This window comes from Taudactylus pleione, unplaced genomic scaffold, assembly GCF_031769625.1.
Source record: "Taudactylus pleione unplaced genomic scaffold, aTauple2 ptg000313l, whole genome shotgun sequence".
NCBI lineage: Eukaryota > Metazoa > Chordata > Amphibia > Anura > Myobatrachidae > Taudactylus > Taudactylus pleione.
The window spans coordinates 5,151,908-5,177,161 of NW_028284714.1; the positions used below are offsets into that span (position 1 = coordinate 5,151,908).

A 25,254-nucleotide genomic window follows, 5' to 3' on the forward strand; every position below is an offset into this window, starting at 1 on the left:
GACAAAACAGCACCCCTTTATGGACTGCAGCCCTAGACCCTTGATGGACAGGACAACAACAGCAGCTCTTATGTATAATAACACAGCAGCAGCCCCTTGATTGACAGGACAAGTGACAGAGCAGCTACAGTACCCACTGAAGCCCCGCTTTATATACTGCAGCCCCAGCACTTTTATGGACAACACAGCAGCAGCCTTCAGCCCCAGATCCCGACAGGACAAATTGGTCAACACACTGACAAAGATCCTGACAGCAACACGTCTGTTCAGTTCACCATCCACACCTGGAGTGAAAATGGCACTGATCACCGGGACCTTTATAGAATCCAAAACCCGCGAGAATCCGACAGTGGGAGGATGACGTTTTGCCACGTTTTTAGATCCGAGTCATGAGGGAAATCCCGAGCCTAGCTCGGTTCTCGCCTCGGATCTGGAAGTTCGGGTGGCTCCGGTTCCCTTGAGAACCGGACCCTCTCATCTCTAGAAATTATACATGTTAAATTTTACTGACTTGCAAATCACGATCATATTTTGATCGTGATCAGCAAATCAGTGAAATCCAGCATGATTTCCCCAATCCTCCAAACCAGCATCGCAGGAACGAAGCATCGCGGCAATCCGTCGCTACTGTATGGGGGCTATTAGCTGAGACTTAAGGCCCCCATGGGATTGGAAATGCCGAACGGCGGCCACCAATGTTCCGCGATCCATTGGAGGACCAATGAAATTATACATGTTAAATTTCTTCGATTTGCAAATCCCAATCATATCTTGATCGTGATCTGCAAATCAGCGAAATCTAACATGTTGGATTTCATCGATCCTCCAACCCGGCATCGCAGGAATGCAGCATAGCGACAATCCGTCTCTGGTGTATTGGAGCCATAACTCAGCTGGCAAGCGCCGTCTTGTCACAATAGTTATCCCAGCCTGCGACCTCAGTCACCATGCTGGAATCGCAAATGCATCAGGGGGTGTCAGACACCTCTTGCTGCATTTGCATATTTGCAAGGACGGAATTGCAGTTCAGTCCTATGCTGAATCACCCCCCAAGTGCCAATGCCAATGTTGATAAGGGAACTGAGTTGTTAGTCAAGCTGAGGGCTCAAATACAATATACTGTAGATCTAGTTGGGTATTTTTTGTTTATAGAAATTTAAAACACCTAATAATCTTTGAGTTTTAACTTTTAATACAAATGTCGCTGCATCCTATTATTAGTATTACATATTTCTTTATCATTGTCATCACCTGATTTTCATAGATGTCGATGAATGTCAGGATAGAGGATTGTGTCGCAATGGGCGCTGTATAAACACACCTGGCTCTTTTCACTGCGAGTGTGCAGCTCCATGGACCTTGGACCCCCTGGGGAGGCATTGTAATCCCCCTGACACACAAGCAGGTAAGCTAAAGTTGTATCTAGTCAAGGGATATGGAGGCTATATGTTAGAAAAGTATGCGATAATGAATTGAAATGCAAAATAGTTTTCGTCCTGTAACAAGTGTACTGAGTAACTTCTCTGTGGAAACCTTGGGTGTATTTAGTAACATTTTCAAATTCACCATCTTTTCAGCACCTCTAGCCATGGGATTTAAAAGAGCCATAATATTAAAGACAAGTCAAGGAGTGCATTACATTTACAATTATTCCCCTTTTATATCCATCTGCCAGAACCGTGAAAATCAGTGGCTTTTAAAAAGCTTAGTACATATAACGCCTAGTAGTTACATTTAGCATATGTTTATTTCTTGTTCCATCTGTTCCTAAGACTCTTGGTGAAAGTAACAATTTAATGATACTGGATCAGAACCTCTATACACACCTTCCTATACCTTCTAATGTCCTGCCTATACCTTCTAATATCCTGCCTATACCTTCTGAGGATGACGCTAATTTGCGTACGCAGTCATACCATAAATAAAGACTTAGACGTGGAATCTGTGGTTCCAAAGCACAAGTGTTATTCCGGTAAAAGTTCAGACAGTTACACGCAATTGATCTAGACACAATTTAGGCGCAAAAGGAAATTATACAGAACCAAGTACAGTATACATACGCAGCGCTTCCGGACCCGGAGATAGGCATCAGCAAGAGACCCCTAGTCATACAGCATTCAGCACGAAGACTGAGAACCAGCGTTCGTACACACATATTTATACCCCCCCCCAGAATAAACAGGACAATAGGGAAGTTTGTTGCTGATGTCATTAGTTCCCAGGGGAGAAGCATCTGTTACAGCACATTTAACAGGCTGGTTCAAATAGACTCTCCCTGCCTCTAACAGCTGGGGATCTTCCTCTTCACGCCCCCTGCAACATTCTAACAGTTGTTCATGATATATACATTTTGTTGCTTGTAGGCTCTGCGATCCATAACTTGAGTTTGCATGATGCGACCTCCCCACCGATAACACCGGAATACTGTAAAAGAGTACGCATCAGTACAAGACCAAACACAACTTGTTTAGCATGTATAATACCTTAGTTATCAAATACCTTTATTTCTCAGCATTTAAACTAACTGAACCAACTTAAATCATACACTTTAAAGCTTATTGAACCTTATTGTGTGAATATGTAATGTGTGGGTATTCAGGGTTTGATATAAGGATGCTAGTTAACTTGGGGTAGATGCGTGCGCATAAAACTAATAAAACAGCGGTTTCATACAAAGTCCTATGCATTCGCTAATATGCGACTAGTTAACAGCGCAATTGTGCGTATTAATGTGTGTATGAGAAATGGTGAAAAATGCAATCGCATGGTGCTAATAGTATCATCGCCACATGTACTAAAATGTGAGTTTATCTAAAATGGCGCTTAGGCGGCCATTCGCAAAATGGCGTCTTGCGATCTCATTATCAAAATGGCGTCTTGCGGCCAGTCGCAAGATGGCGGCGTCGCGATTAAATTTGTCTCAGCCAATTATTCAGCTTTGACAGTCCGCCCTTTGATAGCAAACAACATGCTGTCACAATCTGCTATTAGAATTTAATTTTGGCTTACATTTACATATTATTTGGTGTTATTATGGGATGGCACAAGGTGGTTCTTAATCCATCAATAATGTGTCTCTGAGTGGGGACATAAAACTACTATTATACGCACACCGCGGATCTTGGAAGATCATGTGAAAGGTGTGGGAATGCACCAGTCTTATAAAAGCAGTCTTGAAGGAGAATTGAGACTTTACATTATCTGAGGTGTTCTTTGGATAACATTTCAATAATACATTCTATGCATGTCTAAATATAATACATTAAATAATGGTGTTTCCTAGCTCAGGGTTGTAATGCAGTTCTGTATTTACCTCGGTATTCATACTGGCCACCATCATGATTTCATTCTTTCGTTTTACTCTATTTTTACATTTTCCACATTTCAACACAATAGGAACACACCGGACACATATGCCAATTATTATGATGACAATTAGTATAAGGATTAAGAATTTGCCTATGCTGGCGATCACTTCCTGGACCCATTCCCCTAGACCTGAGAACCATTTCACTGGGTTCAGCCATGACACCCATCCTTCTATCTTTTCAACCACTACTTCAGCCACTGAAGCATTATGGTTCTTACGAAATTCCCATTTTAGCTGCAGAATTTCATCCATCATCCGGTCTATCACTCCTTAGGGTCGCTGGTATCATTGGTGACATAGGTGCAACATTTTACTCCAAATTGGGTGGCCAATGTTACGCAATACCCTCCAGTAACAGCAGTTAAATAATTCAACACTAGCCTGTGTTGCACCAGTTCTTTCTTGTACGCTTGCAATTCTCTCCCTGTATACCTGAATGTGATCGTACATCTCGGTGATATTATCTATCAATTTGGCAAGTTCCTGGATATATCTAAAATTTAATGTACCCCGAGCGATCCTGGTGGGGTCCAATGCAACCAGAACTTGAAAGCCAGTTGTCTCACTGATTAACTGAGTGGCTTTATGTATATCACCAGGTACCATATTTCTTTTGCCTCTGTGTTCATATTGTGTGTGAAGATATGGTGACGGTGTGTTTTTATGTATACCCAGCATTTCAACATGTGTGAGGGTCATAACTTCTGGGACTATTCTTCCCAGGTAACACAAACCTTCGGAACTTGGGGAGAGCCATTTATACGCTTTTCTTCCACAGATGAAATATACATTATCAGGGAGAACATAAGGAATGGTATGCATCATTATCATTAAGCACATTTCCCTTGCAAACAATCCTATTTCTGGGTCTTCCATCTGGTACATGCAAGTTTCTGGCTGTATTATTTTAGCACAATAACCATTTGGCACCTTACCAATAGTTTCTTTGGTGGAACTCAATGTATACCGATACCTAAAATGTTTCCCACCAGACTTAATGGAGCGCAGCAGGTCATGGTCTATCTACTCATTATCAGCTCTTTGTGAGAAGGTCATCGTCTGATTATTCCCCGTCACTTCCCAACTCCCGGGTTTATTGGGGTTGGTTATGTTTAGACACAAAAGTGATCTATCTACTTGGAATTGATGGAGTTTGAAATGAGGTGGTTTGGATGAGAGGAATTTTCCATCCAATGTTTTCCCTTTTTGCAATTCTAAAATTTCCGTGATATTCAGCGGAAATGGCGCCAACCCTACATTATGCTGTCCCTGTGGCACATGTGAACACACCCAGCAATCGGTTTGATTTAACACCTTGCCTACCATGCTATGATAATCCTCTAGAGGATACCCACCCCAGTACGGATTATATTTAGGTTGGCACCGTTGGATACAGTTCTCATCAACTAGGGACCCAAAAAGCTCACAAAAACAGGAATCTTCAGACGATAAACCTTCACACCTTCCCCGAGTATCCGGAATGACAGCTCTCTTAACAATAACAGTACTAAGATGGGTCAGACACTCCCCTGATTGGCATTGCACTCCTCCTGATTCCACTCCATCAGCACTGCCATCAGCTCCCGTTTCCTCAATTGGTCCCCCATCACAGACACTGGATATCCCCGGACTGACCAGGATGGTGAACACTCTAAAAGAGAATATGAAAATGAACACAGCAGGCCCGTCCATTGTCACAACAAGACCTGCAAATTTCTCTCAGTTCAGGTATCTTACTACGACCTTTTCAATCCTCCCGGAACAAGCTCGCGAGCGACAGGTCCACGCTATCAGCTTTGTCTCCGACTTGTTTCTCCACCGGTTGATTGACCTTTTTGCAGTGAGTGGAATGGACCCAGGTATCTCTTTCGGCCACCTTCAAAGATGTAGTACTCGTCAGCAGCACCTGGTACGGACCTTCCCACCGATCAGTCAAACAACCTGAACGCAAGAAATTTCTGATCATTACATATTCTCCTGGTTCAACATCATGACAGTTCATTTCAGGCATATCATTAGACAACAATTTCAGTTTCTGCTGCTGTTGCTTTAACTGCTTACTCATTGATATAAGATACTTCACAGTTACCTCGTTGTTACCCTTTAGATCTTCCTGTGGACTTATAATCAAATGGGGTTGTCTACCGAACAATATTTCAAATGGGGACAGATTCAGAGGAGGTCTAGGAGTGGTCCTTATGCTATGTAGGACCAAAGGTAACGCTTCTTGCCATCCTAGTCCAGTCTCAGTCATGATTTTACTTAGCTTATTTTTAATAGTCCCGTTCATCCTCTCTACCTTTGCACTGGCTTGCGGTCGGTAGGGGGTGTGAAGTCGGCTATTAATACCCATCAGCTTACACATATTTTGAAAAACATCACCTGTGAAATGTGTACCCCTATCACTCTCGATGATTTTAGGGATACCGTACCTGCATACAAATTCCTGAACTATTTTCTTGGCAGTAAACGCAGCAGTATTAGTGGCCGCTGGGTAGGCCTCAACCCAGTTAGAAAATACGTCTGTGCACACTAATACATACTTAAGGTTCCTGCAGGGTGGTAATTGGATTAAATCAATTTGTATCACCTGGAAAGGTCCATCAGTCGGTGGAATGTGGGACGGTTCGGTAGGGATCGCTTTCGCTATGTTCTTTCTCAAGCAGGTCAGACAGGACATTGCTATCTTCTCTGCTTGTGAAGAAAAACCTGGTGCGCACCAGTATGCCCTCACCAACTTCCACATACCCTGTTTACCCAGATGAGTCAGACCGTGTGCTGCCTCAGCCAGGCTGGGGTAATATGCCTTGGGGGCTACTGGCTTACCATGTCCATCCCTCCAGAGCCCAGAGGACTCTTGCCCACATCCCTTGGACTTCCAAATGGATTTTTCCTGAATTGAACACAAATTTTGCATCTCAATTAATTTCAGCATATCAATAGTTTGGAATGACATAATTGTTTCAGTTGGAGAAAAATTTTTTAACCCTGCTGCCCATTTTGCAGCTTCATCAGCTCTGTTGTTGCCCAGTGACACCGGGTCATCCTCACATGTGTGGGCTTTGCATTTAATTACTGCCACTGCTTTGGGCAGTTGGATTGCTTCTAAAAGATGTTTTATGTGTCGGGAATGTGCAACTGGTGTGCCTGCTGCTGTCATAAAATTTCTCAGACGCCATAGAGCCCCAAAATCGTGCACCACCCCGAACGCATACCTCGAGTCAGTGTAAATGTTAGCAGATTTGCCTGCTGCCAGTTCACATGCTCTAGTCAGTGCTACTAACTCTGCCACCTGGGCTGAGTAAGGAGGACCAAGAGGTTTAGCTTCTATGATGTCTGTGTCATTTACAACGGCATAACCTGTACATAATTCACCTGTGTCTGTTTGTCTATGACAACTCCCATCCGTATAAAAAGTTACATCCACATTCTCTAAAGATGTGTCATGTATGTCAGGTCTAGCAGTAAAGGTCTGATTCAGATATGTCATACAATTGTGCGTATCATTATGTCTGCCGAACTCACCTCCCGCCAGCAACTCCTCTCCTTCCACCCTTTGTACATCATGTTGTACATATGGTAGGTATGTTGCTGGATTCAGCGTACTGCAACGTTTAACGGTAATATTTGCAGGAGCGATTAGAGCTAGTTCCCATTTGGTCGAGGAGACGTGTCTGGTTTGAGCTGCGTTCAACAGAGCAGATACTGCATGGGGAGTGTAGACAATCATATCATGGCCCAATACTACATCCTCACTTTTACTCACCAATAGAACGGTAGCTGCTACACTTCTCAAACAGGTGAGGAGTGATCTTGCTACCGTGTCCAATTGGGCACTGTAGTATGCTACAGGCCTACTGGCATCACCATGTTTTTGTGTAAGGACACCTGCAGCACAACCATCAGCTTCCGTACAATACAAATCAAAAGGTTTTTCATAATCAGGTATTCCCAATGCAGGAGCTCTTGTCAGACTATCCTTAAGATTAAGGAAAGCCTGTTCTGATTCCTCTGTGTGTATGACACGATCGGGCTTTGAGGAAGAGACTAATTCCTGTAAAGGTAAGGCCAAAATAGAAAAACCTGATATCCACATTCTACAATAGCCACACATTCCCAAGAAGGTACGAATTTGCTGTTGATTCTGCGGCAGTGTCATGTTTTGTATGGCCTGGATTCTATCTGTTGTGAGGTGTCGTAACCCCTGGGTTAGGCAGTGTCCAAAATATTTTACTCTGGATTGGCATGGCTGTAGTTTGTCCTTAGCCACCTTGTGTCCTGTTTATGAGAGATGAAGTAACAAAAGTTTAGTATCATTCAAGCATGACATAAACGAGTCAGAACATAGCAATAATTGTCCACATATTGTATTAGAACAGATCCATTGGCAGGTTGAAAAGATTGTAAACAGTCATGCAATGCCTGGGAGAAGATACTGGGGCTGTCTATGAAACCTTGGGGTAACCGTGTCCATGTGTATTGTAAACCTCTGTATGTAAATGCGAATAGATACTGACAGTCAGGATGGAGAGGCACAGAGAAGAAAGCTGAACAGAGGTCAATGACAGTGAAATGGGTTGCATTTGGTGGGATCTGCATCAAAATGACAGCTGGATTTGGCACTACAGGGAATTGGCTCTCTACTACCTTATTAACACCTCTAAGGTCTTGTACCAGCCTATAACCCCTCCCACCACTCTTCTTTACCGGGAAGATGGGACTGTTGGCTACACTAGCTGTACGGACTAAAATTCCCTGTTGTAATAATCGCTCAATTATTGGAAAAACCCCTAATTCTACCTCCTGCTTTAGTGGGTACTGGGGAATTTTTGGAGCTTGCCTTCCGTTTTTTAAATTTACCATTACTGGGCTTACGTTTGCCATTAATCCAGTGTCCTGTCCATCTTTAGTCCAAAGGGAATCTGGAATTAGGGACAACATTTCATCTACCTGTGATGGAGTTTCTTTTAAAACTGTAGAGTAATACATTATCCTTTGAGGAGTGTCTAACATATCCCGCACCTCGTATACCATTCTCTTTGGGATATCTAAAAATACACCATTAGGGGTGCAACACATAACACATCCCATCTTACATAACAAGTCTCTGCCCAGTAGGTTAGTAGGAGCCGTAGCAGCCAGGAGAAAAGAATGCCTGGTATGCAACGGCCCAATAGTAACCTCTGTAGACTTTGTTAAAGGATAATGTTCCACTTTACCTGTTACACCCATTGTTTTTTTTTAAATCAGGTGTTTTTTATTAAAAGTTTTCCATAAACATGACATTCAAACAATAACAAAAACAAAATAGCATCATCATTATATTGGAACACAGTCGTGAGCAGATTGTAATAGATTACATTGTTACAATAAACAGAGAAGAAAGTTATTGAAATAAACATTATATAAGCAAACATGACATATGTGATTATTTTGCGTCGACAAAAGGTTATAAATGATTACAAATACAACTGTCACATCGTAACATGCAATGTACAAATTGCCAAAAAAACTATAAAAAAAACAACAGATTATTACATAACATCAGTATAACACTTGGAATAGTAGAATATTGGGAATACATTTATAAATTCACTACAACCCAAGGTAAGCCAGATACAACTCAACTCCAATCAGTATATTTATACGTCAGTTTCTGCCTCATTCGCTCTGCCCAATTCTGAGTGACACCATCTGTCCCATTTTTTGTGATATGTATTCATAGCATTGCGGGACCTAAACATATGTCTTTCATGTCTGATTACAACATTCACCAACGCTCTCCACTTATGTAGAACGGGGAAGTCAGATGTAAACCATGTGTGGGCCACAATCACTTTAGCCATTGTGGAGAGACACATAACATATCGATAGAGTACTGGAGAGTGCGTTTCTTCCAAATCCAGCCCGAACAAACAAGTCACAGGACTAAAGTCTGGCAGAGAAGGTTCCGTAACCAAAATATCTCCCCACACCTGTCTCCAAAATTCATTTACTAATGGACAGCTCCATAATAAGTGCCGGAAACCAGCACTCTCTTCCTGACATCTAGGACAAAGTGAGTCCATTCTAAATCCAGCTCGGTGCAGGGATACAGGTGTACGGTATACTCTGTGCAATACGTAATAATGCACCTGTTGATACCTAATACATGGAGTAGTATATCTAATTGAACCCAAGATCTGTAGCCAGTGCTCGTCGGAGATGGGGCCAAAGTCAACTTCCCACTTCAGCCTAAGGGGAGCAAGCAACTCTGGGTTTAATTTATTATTAGGAGTCGTAAATACAGGATACCCTACCCCTAGACCCCAAGGCAGAAAGTAGAGTTTTAACAGGAGATGGAGATAGTATAGGAGCAGCTCCAGTAAACTGCGCCTGCACAGCATGTCGTAACTGTAAATACCTAAATAAGGCTACATTGGGGACAGCAAATTCAGTTTGTAATTGTGAAAATGATTTAAGATGACCATTCTCATATAACTGACCTATAGATTTAATACCCCTTAAAAGCCACAAATTGTCATTAGACAATTTGAACAATTCAGCATAAGAACTGTTAAACCAGAGGGGGGAGTCCGCGTCTGTCCCAGGCCATTCAAACAAAGTATGGGTATATCGCCAAATCAGCATAGCTTGTCGCAATAGAGGGGGCAATCTAGAGGTGGGCATGCCTGATAGTAAAAATAACAAAGGGGTAAAAGAGAATCCCACCCGTTCAGTCAAGAAACCTTGTAACGTCAAACTGGAGGTATCAGATATCCACTCAGATAAATGTACTAACTGGGCAGCAATGTAGTAAAACCGGAGATTAGGAAGACCTAAGCCCCCAGAGGTTTTATTTTTACAAAGGGTTTTCATAGAAACACGAACAGTACGACAACCCCAGATGAAAGATATAATAATACTATCAATACTACTGAACACCCTTTTAGGTAAATAAACTGGAGAATGCTGTAAGAGTTTATACGCCCCAATACTGACAGAGGTAATTTTTTCCAAACGTGGATTTTTGCTTTAAAATTAGTGGTTATGGGGTCTATATTTTGTGAGATATAATCTGATGCCAATGGAGTAATCCATACACCCAAATATTTAAACCTTAGGGTCCACTGCAGGGGGCAAGGCAAATGTTTCTGTACAGGGATACATCCCGATATGGGAAAAATATTGGACTTATCCCAATTAATATGTAACCCCGAAAAGTCGCCAAACACACTAATAATACGTGAAACTGATTCCAATGAGTGTGCATAGTCCTCCAGAAAGAGAAGCATATCATCTGCATATAGGGCCACTATATCCTCTGCCACACCTGACCTAATTACTCGGACATCAGGATCCGCCCTAAGCATACAGGCTAATGGTTCAATGGCCATAGCGAAAAGAGCAGGTGATAGAGGGCATCCCTGACGAGTCCCCCTCATCAGGGGAAATGCATCTGACATATGGCCGTTCACAAACACCCTAGCTGCCGGAGAAGAATACAGAAGCTGAATCCATTTTATAAAACGGGGACCAAAGGCAAACTTATGAAGTACTGCCCACAGATAACCCCATTCTATTGAGTCAAAGGCCTTGGCGGCATCCAAAGACACCACCACAGCCCCCTCCCCAAGCATATCTTTTCTCTGCAAATGATAGAATAATCTACGGAGATTTTGAACCGTAGACTTCCCCGGCATGAACCCAGTTTGATCAGGGTGTATAAGTGAACTGATAACTAAATTTAGGCGAGTGGCTAACAATTTAGCTAATATTTTAACATCTGTAGATAATAATGAGATAGGACGATAGGATTCAGATAGAGTAAGGTCCTTCCCCAGCTTAGCTAGTACTACAATAATAGCCTCACACATAGACGGGGGGATAGCTCCATAGTCAAATAATGAGTTGAATAAATTTAATAAATAGGGATTAAAAAAATCTTTAAATTTCCTATACACTTCTACAGGAATCCCATCACTGCCCGGAGCCTTAGAAGCAGGAAGGGAAGACACAGCCAACTCTATCTCCTCCAAAGTGAATGGTGCATCTAAACATGTGATAGCCTCTTGAGATAGTTTTGGCAGAGTAACACAATCCAAATATTCCCGAAGTTGATCTGGGGAATAGGAAACTCTGGAGGTATATAGGGAAGAATAGTAGTCATGAAATAACTTAGAAATATCGACACCAGAGTAACGTAACTGGTCTCCAGAATCTCTAATACACTGTACAGTGCCAATATGGGAGTCTGCTTTAGCTAAAGAGGCTAAATATCTACCCCCAATCTCCGACTGAAAATACTGATTGTGTCTAGAGAAGAGTAGTCTACGTCTAGACCTGTCAAATAAGTATTCTGTCCACTCCCTCTGTGTACTCAACCACAATTCACGATCACATGGTAATCGAGAGAGGACATACTGACCCTCCAGCTGCGAGCACAAGAGCTCAAGACGAGACCCCTCCCCCCTACTATACTTTTTAATCTCAGATACCCATCTAATAAACGAGCCTCGCATGTAAGCTTTGAAAGCATCATGCCTAATACCTGGATTTGGACATTGGAAATTATCTATCTGGAACTCCTCCCATGCCGCAACCAGTTCAGAGCCAGCTCCCACCATAGATAGCCAGAATGGATGTAATTTCCAAAACCGTACCCCTCTATCTTGAGACATGTTTATAGCAAGTAAAACAGGAGAATGATCTGAGATACCCCTAGACAAATATTTTATATCGCTTACCATGGGCAGAATATTAGAGGACAACAAAGCTAAATCAATTGGGACAGTGTCTGATAGGAGGTAGAATGACATGAATATTGAGTGGCATTCGGATTTCTACTACGCCAAGCATCGATCCAACCCAATTCAGCTATAAGATTGGCGAATGGAGTGGGAGAGGAAGATTGCAGCATCAAATCAGTACTCTCTCTCCACCTGTCCAACCGACGATCTACAACGTTATTAAAGTCCCCCACACAAATCACAGGTATCAGGAGATTGAGCAACAAACATAGCAGCCTGTCGCATAACATCATTACTATACGGAGGAGGGATGTAAATCGCTAGTATATGAAGATGAACACAATTAACAACAGCACGCATAAAGACATATCTACCTTGGGTATCAATCAGGCTGGATTCCAAATTAAAACGTAGTGATTTACTAATAAGGACCTAGACTCCTCTTGCATTATTTGAGAAAGTAGAGTGGTACATGTGACCTATCCAAGGCTTTTTAAGGGACAATACCTTACTACCATATAAGTGAGACTCATAGAGACATACAATTCAGGGTTGCCGACATTTAACTCCCTCTTTCCGGGAGGGAGCTGTCGGGCAATCACAGGGGAAAGTCTCTCGGCAAAAAGGGGGCGTGTCGCGGGAGAAAAGGGGGCATGGCTATGATGATGACACACCATTGGGGGCGGGGCATGGGCGTGACAACGCGATCGCCCCCTGCATCACAATGTCATTAATATCGGCATTGTGATGCAGGGGGCGGGACTACGATGACGCGATTCAGCGCAAATCGCGTCATCGGCCCCCCCACTGCCGGGGTTTAGGCAGGTGGGTCGCTGGGGCTGGGAGACTTGCCTACCTTTCCGGGGGGCCGGGAGCGGCACCCGATTTTCGGGAGGCTCCCGGCCGAATCGGGAGGGTAGGCAAGTATGATACAATTTCAGCCTGGTATTTCTTAATTTGCGTCAGAACAAGAGAGCGCTTGACTTTATTGTTCAGGCCTCGGACATTCCAACCCAATATACGTAAATCACCTACAGACGTAGCCATGAGTTATATATCTCGACAGATACAGGATGGCGCAGCAGGGATCACTAATGGGGAACAATACTGAGAGAGCGATGAAACATAAAGAAACGAGCCCGTGTGCATCCAGCCGGCAGGGTAGCAACGAACAGCATATCACATTCAAAAAGGCAGAGACATTACAACCTGATGACAACAAGAAAAAAAAAAAAGAAATAAACAAACATCCACCCCTTCCCTAACCCTCCCTGTATAACCTCGAAAACCTAAGGCATACCTAGTTCCCATGCCTTAAACTCCCCCCCCACCTAACACTAATTAACTAACTAACCAGTATACTTCAATTTAGAGCTTGAGTTATTAGGGAATAGGAAATATATCCTACTGCTATATTCAGCAAGGAACTCCCTAAGAAAAAATAAACGTAATTGGTCCCCTGGTGGAAACAGACATCTATATATAATTTTTTCCCCCCAGAGTCACACCAGAAACAAAAAAAAAACAAGATAAACCGTGCATTCACCCATTAGGCTACGGAAGCCAGTCAAACCATTACAAATATGGACAATAATATTTGCAAGCATTAATTCCTTTCAGCGAGGAGCACGGGGCTGACGTTCCAGCCAGGATTCCGCCTCCTTAGGATTAGCAAAAAAATGGGTGTTATTATCATGTACTACCCGCAATCTAGCAGGGAATAGCACTGAATATTACAGTCACGGAGTTTGCGTTTGACTTGTAGGAACTGTGAACGACTCGTCTGCACCTCCAGTGCGAAATCAGGAAAGAATGAGACGGATTGATTTTCAAATTGAAGTGGGCCCCTGGTGCGGGCCAATCGAAGAGCAGCGTCCCGGTCTTTAAAGTGTAGTAAGCGGGCAATGAAGGTTCTGGCAGGAGCACCCGGTGGAGGGGGAGGAGGCCTGAAAGGAAGTCTATGGGCACGTTCTACAGCAAACTGTGGACTAAACGCCTCACGAGAAAATAGATGAATTAGCCAGTCCTCGAGGAATTTCTCAGGCGTCGAGCCCTCAGCCCGCTCAGGGAGCCCAACAATACGGATATTATTGCGCCTGAGGCGCCCCTCCACATCCGAAAGTTTGGCCTGGATAGATACTACTTGCGAAGACAAATCCTCCACTTTATGTTTTAGGGGCATGGTGATGTCCTCTAGGTCGGAAATACGGTGCTCAGTTTCGCCGACTCTCTCTCTTATTTTTTGCATGTCCTGACGTAATAAAGACACATCGATCTGCACCTGACCAATTTTATCGGTAACTCGTTCGGATGTGGACATTGCCTGTAGGATCTGCTGAGTAGAGTGTGATGTATCATTAGAGTCCGTATCACCCTCGACAGACAAAGGCGACGGGGGATGAAGAGCACCCTGACCAGACGGTTGATGCACCTGAGAATTTCTAGCGAACTTTTCTAGTTTAGCAGCCGCTCCAGCAGCATTGCTAGTTTTCCCCATGATGTAACTTAATATGTGAGCAGTCAGGCAGTGCTAATAACAACTGATAACTCCACCCTAAGTGAAAGAATCACTCTATGTGCCCAAAGTAACAATGGTCAGAGCAGCCCAGCAAAACAGGGGAGTTGTAATGGAGGAACACAGCGTCAGGTGACCCAGAAGCCATCTAAAATGGCGCCCACAGACGAGCTTACCAATCCAAGGACCAGCGGAGAGGCACCAGCAGCGGAGAAACACCCACTGTCAGGATTAAGGAGTGCAGAGACTCCAGACAGCGCGCGGCAACTGAGAGGTAGAGGAGTAGCGCAGCAGCGTGCCAGCGGGTCCTGCCGATCAGAGGGATCCAGCCAGGAGAGAGGAGGCACAGACCTCACCACGCCACAGGCCCCAGCAGTCCGAGACACAAAGGAGCTTCCCGGAGCGCCGATCGCGCCCGCACCAGAGGCTTCAGCGGAAGCTCACACACCCCCAGGTAAAGAGCCAGCACTAGACCACCAGGGGATCAGGATATTTGTCCGGATCTTGTCGGGAGTTACAGCGACGTGCTGTTGCTCCATGCTGTGCCAGGCCACTCTGTTACACCCATTGTTGGTACTGTCTCATTGGTCACCTGCAAATTAACGGGAGATTTTATCACCGACCTGGTCGCCCCTGTGTCTACAAGAAAAGGATATTCAGTACCAGCTACATCAACCATCATGACCGGTTCTTCCCTAGTACTTCCCGTTAACCTGACCATCTGTAGACTACAGGTATGACCTGACCCCTAGCGTTGGCTACCATTCTCCAATAAAGCATTTACGGCTACAATTGGAGCTGGTGCCTGCTGAACATTTGCTGGCCTCTGTGCATATCCCTTATGGGGATATCTAGGTCTTCCCTGATGTGGGATTCCCACTCCTTTTACTGTACAGTTTCTACTTAAGTGTCCTGTTTATTTACAGTTAAAACATGTTCGTGTTTCGGGTGAAGACATGTGGTGTTGTGAGGTTTGCACAGAGGGTAAAGGTGGTGGATATGGGTAAGGATAGGGAGGGTAAGGGTATTGTGGGGGATAAGAAGTTGGAGGATAGCCTGGGACCTGTGGTTGCATCGGGTTAGTGGGATAGAGTTGTGTTTGTTGTTGAGTGGGGTTAGTGAGAGCACATACTTGTTCAGACGTGAGTGTGTGTGCAAGTGTGTCTGTTGGCTGTGATGTTACCGTCATTACCTCCAGAGCTTGTATACTGACAGCCATTAGTTTTTCGCTCTGGGCTTCTCTCTTTTTGGAGATGTTTTTATCATGTTCAATGGCGGTTTCTATGAGGGTATCTATTTTGAGTCCCCGCCAGCCAGGCTGTGAGGTCTGAACCCGAGTTTTTAAACTCTATTTCAGACGGTCCACAAGTACTTTGACTATCATCCCCCGGTGGTGAGTGCTATCTTTAATATCCTCTATCCCAGTGTACTGGGTGATAGCTTGCAGAGCCCGATCGCAATAATCTTCTGCAGTCTCACTCTCTTTCTGCTTAATGGTGAAAATTTTGTTCCAGTTAACTACTACTGGAAAATATATACCCAATTGAGTTACAATGCGGGAAATGTTACCTTAGTTTACTTGGTCTGTTAAGGGAACGTCACCATCCAATACACAATCCGTGATAAATTTTGTCACGTCGGTATTGCGTGGCAGACAGGCCCTTAACACCACACGCCAATCTTTATTAGTGGGTTCATGTGAACTACCCAAATTTCTCAAAAATCTTTGACATTTGGCTAATTCCTTTTTGTGATCGGGTAAAATCATTTATGATGGAATTTAGTTCTGCTCTTGCCCAAGGACAATGCATTACTACTTCCCTCGTGGGCACTACACCGTTCACGTCTGCATTTCCATTTGGAACAGTTATTGTCCGAATGGGATGCAGACCGGTAGCGCTGCTACCTTTGACCTGATTACCTGGCTGGGGGTTTAGTCTGCTGCTGCTACGTATGGTATGAACAACTTCCTCTACGGGTGCAGAGGGCATTAACACTTCCCTTGCTGTTACCGATGGAGATGGAGGCACCACTCGTGATTGTGGTGATGCAGCATCTATCATCTGCACAGCATGGGAAATGGCAGACATTACAATAGGCTCATCATCCGTATCATGAACATTTCCTTAATAGTTGCTTAAGAGAGGGTACAAGTTGCTTGTTACATTTGTATGGGTATTTTTGGTAACTGTACTTGCACCTCCATCCACATAAGGTGGGGGAGGTGAGCGTGAACTGCTGGCAATACTCTCCACGACGCTACCTAGCCGCACATGCGCGCCATTTTGCGGCTCGCCCGTAGTGCAATTCAGCGTCGCGGATGTATTTTCTGGCAATGTGCTCACGACGCTAGTTTGCGTCATTTGCACATTTTTAAGCCATGTATCCCCTTCATGCTGCCACAGTTTTAAACATTCAAAATATTTAACCTTTTTCTCTCGGGAGCGCATCAAACTGATGTGATCCCGGACATTATCTAACACATTTTTATCAAAACTACCAATTCTGGGAAACAGTCTAACACTCTTCCTCATCATATTAAACCATAAATCACAATACCTTATTGCATAAGTACCGTACTTGGTATGCATGATACGACGGGCCGATCCGATCGGCGCTTCCATTAGCAGCACATCATTGCCTAACATCTCTACTGTTTGCGTGGCTCCCTTTCTGAGACAACTCCTACGCTTTTCAATAAAGATTTAAACCGGTGAAAGACAATCAAGACACTTTCACTTACCTGTGGATGATTTAAGTCGGCAGCGCCCACAAACCTGGATAAGATTTAGTAAGGCAACTTCCACACCTGGATAAGATTTGAAAAAGGCAACTTCCACACCGGATAAGATTTAGTAAGGCAACTTCCACACCTATGAGAGTTTATATGTCGGCTACTCTCACGCACCTCTCTACAACAAAGACAACATGTACACCTGCTACTGTGTATAGAACGGTAAAGCTGCTTACCAAACGGCTAGACTTACCCTTGCACCTAGCCCTTAAGGATCATACGATACCCTTAACTTTGTTCAACAAATATTCACTGTTACACACATTTTTCCTGCGCAGAAAAATACACGTTAACCCAGATATTGGTAATAGAAAAAAATGTAAACCTCAATGGCTTTGTTCAAACATGTGGCAGCACAATCGGTAGTACGTATACGCTATTGTGCGACCAGTCGCATACACAATAATGCGACTACCACACAACCGTATAATGACTTTTTAACTGCGTACACAAAAGTGCGCCTTTGCTATGCGCAAACCTGCGACTTAGCCATGAACTCAGTACTGCGATACCCCTTTAAACGTAAGGTTCTATCAACAGAGGAAAACAAACTTTTTCCTCTCTTGTCCCTGGATTCTAGTCAGCTTCATTGATTCACACGGAGACGGATAGCGATCTTTCAGCACAAAGCGGTTGCAGGCGAAACCTGCATGTGACCACTCCACCCTTTGCTGAAATATCGATAGACGTATGTACCGTGTGAGCAGGTAAGTGACTTCACTACGAGCCCCCAACTAAAGATACTGGATCAGAACCTCTATACACACCTTCCTATACCTTCTAATATCCTGCCCATACCTTCTGAGGATGACGCTAATTTGCGTACGCAGTCATACCATAAATAAAGACTTAGACATGGAATCTGTGGTTCCAAAGCACAAGTGTTATTCCGGTAAAAGTTCAGACAGTTACACGCAATTGATCTAGACACAATTTAGGCGCAAAAGGAAATTATACAGAACCAAGTACAGTATACATACGCAGCGCTTCCGGACCCGGATATAGGCATCAGCAAGAGACCCCTAGTCATACAGCGTTCAGCACGAAGACTGAGAACCAGCGTTCATACACACATATTTATACTCCCCCCCAGAATAAACAGGACAATAGGGAAGTTTGTTGCTGATGTCATTGGTCTCAATTTTTCCAACAGGTGACAGACGTATATACCGGAGATGAAGTGGGAGAGGTCACTACAACCTTTGTCAATTAGAGCGTGAATTGTTAACAGCAACTCATGTGTCATTAGTAGGCAGGTTTAAAGTAAGGATGTGCGCCGACCCCCGTGTTTTGGTTTTGGGTCTGTATCTCCGTCAAGGTTTTGGATCTGGATTTGGTTTTACAAAACCACCCTTGTTGTGTGTTTTGGTTTTGAATCTGTATTTTTTTCCCAAAAATTATATAAACAGCTAAAACCACATAATTTGGGCCTGTTTTTGTTCCTACAGTAATATTAACCTTAATAACAATAATTTTCAGGCATTTCCAGGCATTTTTATCCACCTCACAGCTCACAATACTGCTTTCACTATTTTTCACTAATATAGGCCAAGGGCTGCAGCGAGCTGGCTGGCTAAAGTAAGCGATAGAGCAGTGGCACAAACTCACGGCATTTTAAAAAAATCTAGGACATCTATGAGTGGCAGACAGGATGGCAGTTTAATAAACTATAATAATGTCAGTTGGCAATGCCCCAAATTGTGCACAATGTAAAGAAAAGAGGTGCAAGATGGAATTGTCCTTGGACTCTCCCACACACTCTTAGTATGTGGGGTATTAAAAAGGACATACACGGTTTAGCAAACCAAGCACTTTAGCGACAAGGACTGACACTTATGTGGCTGAAGTCCATGGTTTGTTTGGGCCGTCACAAAACATTTTTTGGAAGGACTACCTTCAATTTTTTTAAGGAGGAGGTTGATGATCATGGTGTTGGTGGAGGAGATTGCATGTGCTGGTCCAAACTGCTGGTAGCTGATACTGGACTGCTTGTTATTAATTTACAAATTATTATAATTTTGTTAAATAAATTGCATGAACTCGCTGCAAATGATGTAAGGGAGGAGGTGACTAGATGGTTAACGTTCCTTCCTCTGCTAACTTTGGCTTTACAAATGGAACAGATGCCTTCACAACTGTTGTCAGAATTTAGATTAAAATTATTCCACACCCAAGACGTGGCTTTTCTGGCTTTCTTTTTATCACGAGCAAGAACTGCTGCCACTGGTGGCTGATTTCCACAAACCACATCCTTATCATCAACATTCACATTAGCGTCAGATAGGACACAAATTTCCTCCTCATCCTCCTTTTGCACTTTCTCCACACTATCATCCTGATTTTCTATTATTGCTTACCATCTAATACTAGCACAGCCATCATGTCGTCAGTGATCCGCTGTGCAACTGGGTGACAGCTGTTATTCTTACTTCCTCTATCAAAGGATTGTTTAATAGTCAATTGTTTTTTAAATTGCTACTGGTATTTAGGTGCCTATCAGCTAGATGATTAAAATGAGTGATTGAACGATAGCGATAGATATCGTTCGATCGATAATTGTTCGATTATTGTTTGAAAATCGTTTGCAGATTGTTTAAAAAATGGGTGTTTTAGACATCTATCATCGTGCAAATATGCTGGTCAACCTGACGATAACGTCAGGCTCAGCATGTTTGCAGATGATTGATTGTGCCTACACTGAACGACTGCTCATTCAGTGTAGGCACATCACAGACTGACAAATGACTGCACAATTACAATGTAATCGTGCAGTCTTTTGCCTGTCTTCTCGTGGATAGGCAACTGTAGTCTTCTTGGTCCCTTCTGGGATGAAGATCCACTCTCAGCAGCAGCAGCAATAGGTCTAGCACTCAAGGATCCTTCTGAGGAATCATGGATAGGATAGGAGTCAGTCATGCTTATAAAATTGGATGCAGCAGGACTACTTTCGATCATGATTGAGGATGTTGATGCAGGTGTTGGTGGTGGAGATTGCAAATGCTTGGATCTAACAGAGAGAAGGCAGCAGCTATGTGAAGCTGGACTGATTGTTACGTTTTTAGCCAAAGTTTCAGAATTTTGCAAACACTTTCGAATTTGATTAATGCGCTGCAAGTGACGTAACAGGGAGGAGGTTCCTAGATGGTTAAGGTCCTTACCTCTACTCACTCTTGCTTGGCAAACATTACAGGTGGCTTGATAACTGTTGTCCGGATTTGGGTGGAAATAATTCCACACATGAGAAGTGGATTATTTGTCTTTTGCCCAGGCATGACAATGGGCTTTTTCAAACCATGGGAAACAACTGTTGTCTGATTTACACAAACAACATCCTCGGCATCAACATCCTCATCATCAACATCCTCATCATCTTTGTTAGCGCCAACTACAGAAATATCCTCCTCATCCGCCTGGTGCAATTCCACAGAAGCATCCTTGATTTATACGTCAGCATGTCGATTTGTGCTGCTCATCCCCACATTTGCAGAGTGTACACAAATGGTGGAAGGAGGATCCTCTTCAAGTACAGTATTAGAAAGGTCAGGCTTACACATGACAACTGCGGACACACTTGGACTCTCCTCGCGGAGCTGTGACTTTTTTGAGCACACAGTTGGTTCATGTGCTTTAGCGATTTTTTTTACACTTCTACAGGGAGAAGGGCTTACATCAACATAAGATGCAGAACCACCAGTCATAAATAAAGGCCAAGGCCTTATCCTTTCCTTGCCACTTCATGTAGTAAACACTGTAAAACATTTCTTGTTTGATTTTAAATGCCCTGAATTAAGCCCTTGGGCATTGGCCCTTCATAGATGACATTGACGGCCTTGCATCGTCATGCCTGCTGACAGCAGCTGCAAGACTGGTATGTGGTCCCTGCTCTCCTCTCATTTGATCGTCCCATATCAACAAACTTACACTGCGGTCTGACCGGCATTGGCACCAAACAATATTTTTTTACACATTGGGGATGAGCACCCCTGAACGAGGCAGCAGCCCCTTGATGAACAACACGGACAGCACCCCTTCTTTATGGACAACAAAGCACCCCTGCCGAGTGCGGACAGACCACCTGCAGAGTCACAAATATGTGGACGATTAACTGCAGTCTGGCCGGCAGTGTCATCAAACAATAATAGCGCAGCTAAGTTGCTAAAGCACACACACAGAAAAAAAGAAAGACAAAAAGCACTTTTATCTTTTTTACACTGGGGAAGAGCACCCTTAATTGACAAAGCACCTCCCCTGGACAACAAAGCACCCCTTTATGGACTGCAGCAGCTGCAGCACCCACTGAAGGAAGCCCCCCTTTATATACTGCAGCCTAAGCCCCTTTAAGGACATCACAGCAGCCGCCTTCAGCCCAAAACCCCTTCTGGACACACATTGACTACACGTCTGATAGCTTCTCTCTCCACAGCCGGAGTGAAAATGGCGCCAATTGCGGGGACCTTTATATAATTCAAAACTCGTGAGAATCTGACAGCGTGAGGATGGCATTTTTGCCTCGTTTTGAGATCCGAGTCACGCGGGAAAAGCCGAGCCGGTCTTGAATCCAACTCGGAATTGCAATGTTCGGGTGGGTCCGGTTCTCCAAGAACCGGACCTGCTCATCTCTAGTTTAAAGTGAGCTCCTCCCAAACCAATGTAAAAGGTTATTGTTCAAAATTCAGTTAACATGAAATTAGCCTCTAAAAGTCTTAAATATGATTTCATTTTTTTTTGTAACAAATGGTTAAAATTAAAAGGTAACCTAACCCCATGATATATGATGGTCTTTGAGCTTCACCTGGAATAAGTTTTCTCTGGAACAAAGGAAATAAATCTGGAGGAAGTGAAACATTCTGAAGTTCAGATTAATTTTCGCTAATATGTTTTTTTGAAAAAAAAAAGCAAGTTAATGGGAATTTTACAGCATGCTAAATCAATGTAAAGTATCCATGTGTCATATGAAATCTCTTTTCCCAATACAGATCGTACTGAGGCACAGGATATCTGCTGGAGGATGCGAGGTACAGACGGAATTTGCTCTCATCCAATGCATGGCCCCCAGCTGTCACTGACTGAATGTTGCTGTAGACAAGGCCACGGTTGGGGTCTGAGATGCCTCTCCTGCCCACCCAGGCATGGTAAGGAAATAAAAGTAACTTTTTTGAACCAATGATGATAATTTGAGACTCAATTGTTGAAATCTCACATTAAACATGTCAAGCGTATGATATTGCTGTTAAGGGAGTCCACAGCTAGTGCTATAGTAATATTACTGTAATGTCTTTTTTAGGGATGTGCAGGCTCGGTTTTACTCGGATTTACTCGGTTCTTATCGCCACTTTACCGCAAATTCGGATTTATTATATTGGCTATCCAAAACACATGATAGGCGATAGCCGATAAAATGCCGTTTAAAGATCCGAGTAAATCCGAGTAAAACCGAACCCGCTCACCCCTAGTTTTTTTACATTTCTTACTTTAATTTTTTTTTTTTATTATAAAAAGTCCTCAATTATAGAAACCAATTTGTTTTGTTAGTAGCATAGATTTCCCATATCGCATAATTTCCGATATCGCTCAAACATGCCAGTGTAATTAGTATAATTGTAATTGGCACCCCCGGGAGGAGGATAGGGTTAGCACCCCCCCCTGGGAGGGTTAGGTTTAGAGTGCAGTAAGGGAGGGTTAGGGTTAGGCACCCCCGGGGGGAGGTTAGGGTTAAGCACTAGGGGGGGAGGTTAGGGTTAGGTACCACTAAGGAAGGGTTAGGGGGGGAGAGGGGTAGAAATAGAGTACTTACCTGCCCTGTCGAGACCTTCTCCTTTCGGGCTGCCGGTGTCGGGATTTAGCCGCCGGGACTTCATACCCATTCCATCTAAAACATCAAGTTTCCATTTATTATACTCACATACATATATATATATATATATATATATATATATATAACCATCGAGTGCCAGCCACAGCCACCATTGCCGCACCGCGACTACATACACCGGGGTGCTATATATATGTGTGTGAGTATAATAAATGGTAACTTGCTATTTTAGATACATGGTGGAGAGCTATTTGGGCTCGCCCAGGATATGAGGTCACACATAGGAATTGTGTTTTTTGGCGCTATCCTGAGCGTTGGGAATATATATATGGCCAGGGAGGTAAGGGTCACTGTGCTGCTGGGGTTGGTGAGGTGTACTGTATATTGCTTCTGCTTACAATGCTGTGCCTGCTGATGACGGTCTTTTTGGGGCCAAATATATTTGGAACAATGGATTGTTATCTTGGATGATGAATATTATGTAAGCAATTAAAACAACACCAAAAATATTGTTTTGTGTGCTGAAAATCTGGTGAGTGCTCCTTTTTGTTCTCTGAGCATTGGCACCTCGAGTGGGTTGTGGGAGACACCCTGGTTAATGATATGTCTAGTGAGGATGTAAGTGCAACCTTTTAATAGATCTATATATTTACTAGGGGTGAGCGGGTTTGGATTTCTGAAATCCGAACCCCCCCGAGCCCCCCCGATCCGAGTCCGATCCGAATCAGGCTCGACTTTTCCCGCCTGACTCGGATCTGAAATCGAGGCAAAACGTCATCATCCCGCCTTCCGAGTCTCGCGGGTTTTGGATCCTATATAAGGTACCCGCGTCGGAGCCATTTTCTCACTCGGCTGTGGACAGTGAAGAGGGAGGGTGGGAGTTAGGGCTGTGTAGTGTAGTGTAGTGTAGTGCTGCTGTTGTCCACTACTTCAAAGTCCATAGGGGCTGGCTGGACTGTGTTGTGCAGTCAGTTCTCCATAGGGGCTGTGTCCACTCCAAAGTCCTGTGCAGTGTCCCAGTCCTAAAGGGGTGCTGTAGTGTTGTCCAGGGGGTGCTCTGTCCATCAGGGGTGCTCCCCCCAAGTGCTAAAAAAATAATATATTTTCTGTGTTTGTGAATTGTGTGCGCAGTAGCCGCACGTGCATCAACAAAGTAGTGCCAAGCGTGCGCCTGTGTCATAAGTAAAGGGCCGGCTGGCTTGACCGTTAAGGGTGCTGTAACCCCCGAAAGTACACTCCAGTCCAAACCAAAAAAAAAATTATTTTCTGTGTTTGTGAATTGTGTGCGCAGTAGCCGCACGTGCATCAACAAAGTAGTGCCAAGCGTGCGCCTGTGTCATAAGTAAAGGGCCGGCTGGCTTGACCGTTAAGGGTGCTGTAACCCCCGAAAGTACACTCCAGTCCAAACCAAAAAAAAAATTATTTTCTGTGTTTGTGAATTGTGTGCGCAGTAGCCGCACGTGCATCAACAAAGTAGTGCCAAGCGTGCGCCTGTGTCATAAGTAAAGGGCTGGCTGGCTTGACCGTTAAGGGTGCTGTAACCCCCGAAAGTACACTCCAGTCCAAACCAAAAAAAAAATTATTTTCTGTGTTTGTGAATTGTGTGCGCAGTAGCCGCACGTGCATCAACAAAGTAGTGCCAAGCGTGCGCCTGTGTCATAAGTAAAGGGCCGGCTGGCTTGACCGTTAAAGGGTGCTGTAACCCCCAAAGTACACTCCAGTCCAAACCAAAAAAAAAATTATTTTCTGTGTTTGTGAATTGTGTGCGCAGTAGCCGCACGTGCATCAACAAAGTAGTGCCAAACGTGCGCCTGTGTCATAAGTAAAGGGCCGGCTGGCTTGACCGTTAAAGGGTGCTGTAACCCCCAAAGTACACTCCAGTCCAAACCAAAAAAAAAATTATTTTCTGTGTTTGTGAATTGTGTGCGCAGTAGCCGCACGTGCATCAACAAAGTAGTGCCAAGCGTGCGCCTGTGTCATAAGTAAAGGGCCGGCTGGCTTTACTGTTAAAGGGTGCTGTAACCCCCGAAAGTA

The 25,254-nt window shown here is 43.8% G+C and overlaps 1 protein-coding gene across 2 annotated transcripts in view; it reads left to right on the forward strand.

The window, feature by feature from the left end:
• The window catches only part of LTBP3 (latent transforming growth factor beta binding protein 3), a 210,874-nt gene that overhangs the window by 165,679 nt on the left and 19,941 nt on the right, over nucleotides 1-25,254 (forward strand). For both annotated transcript variants that reach the window (XM_088442533.1, XM_088442534.1), the window contains 2 exons: nucleotides 1,265-1,405; nucleotides 22,385-22,540. In XM_088442533.1, the coding sequence (XP_088298659.1) occupies nucleotides 1,265-1,405; nucleotides 22,385-22,540 (297 nt within the window). The remainder of the gene's footprint in view (nucleotides 1-1,264; nucleotides 1,406-22,384; nucleotides 22,541-25,254) is intronic.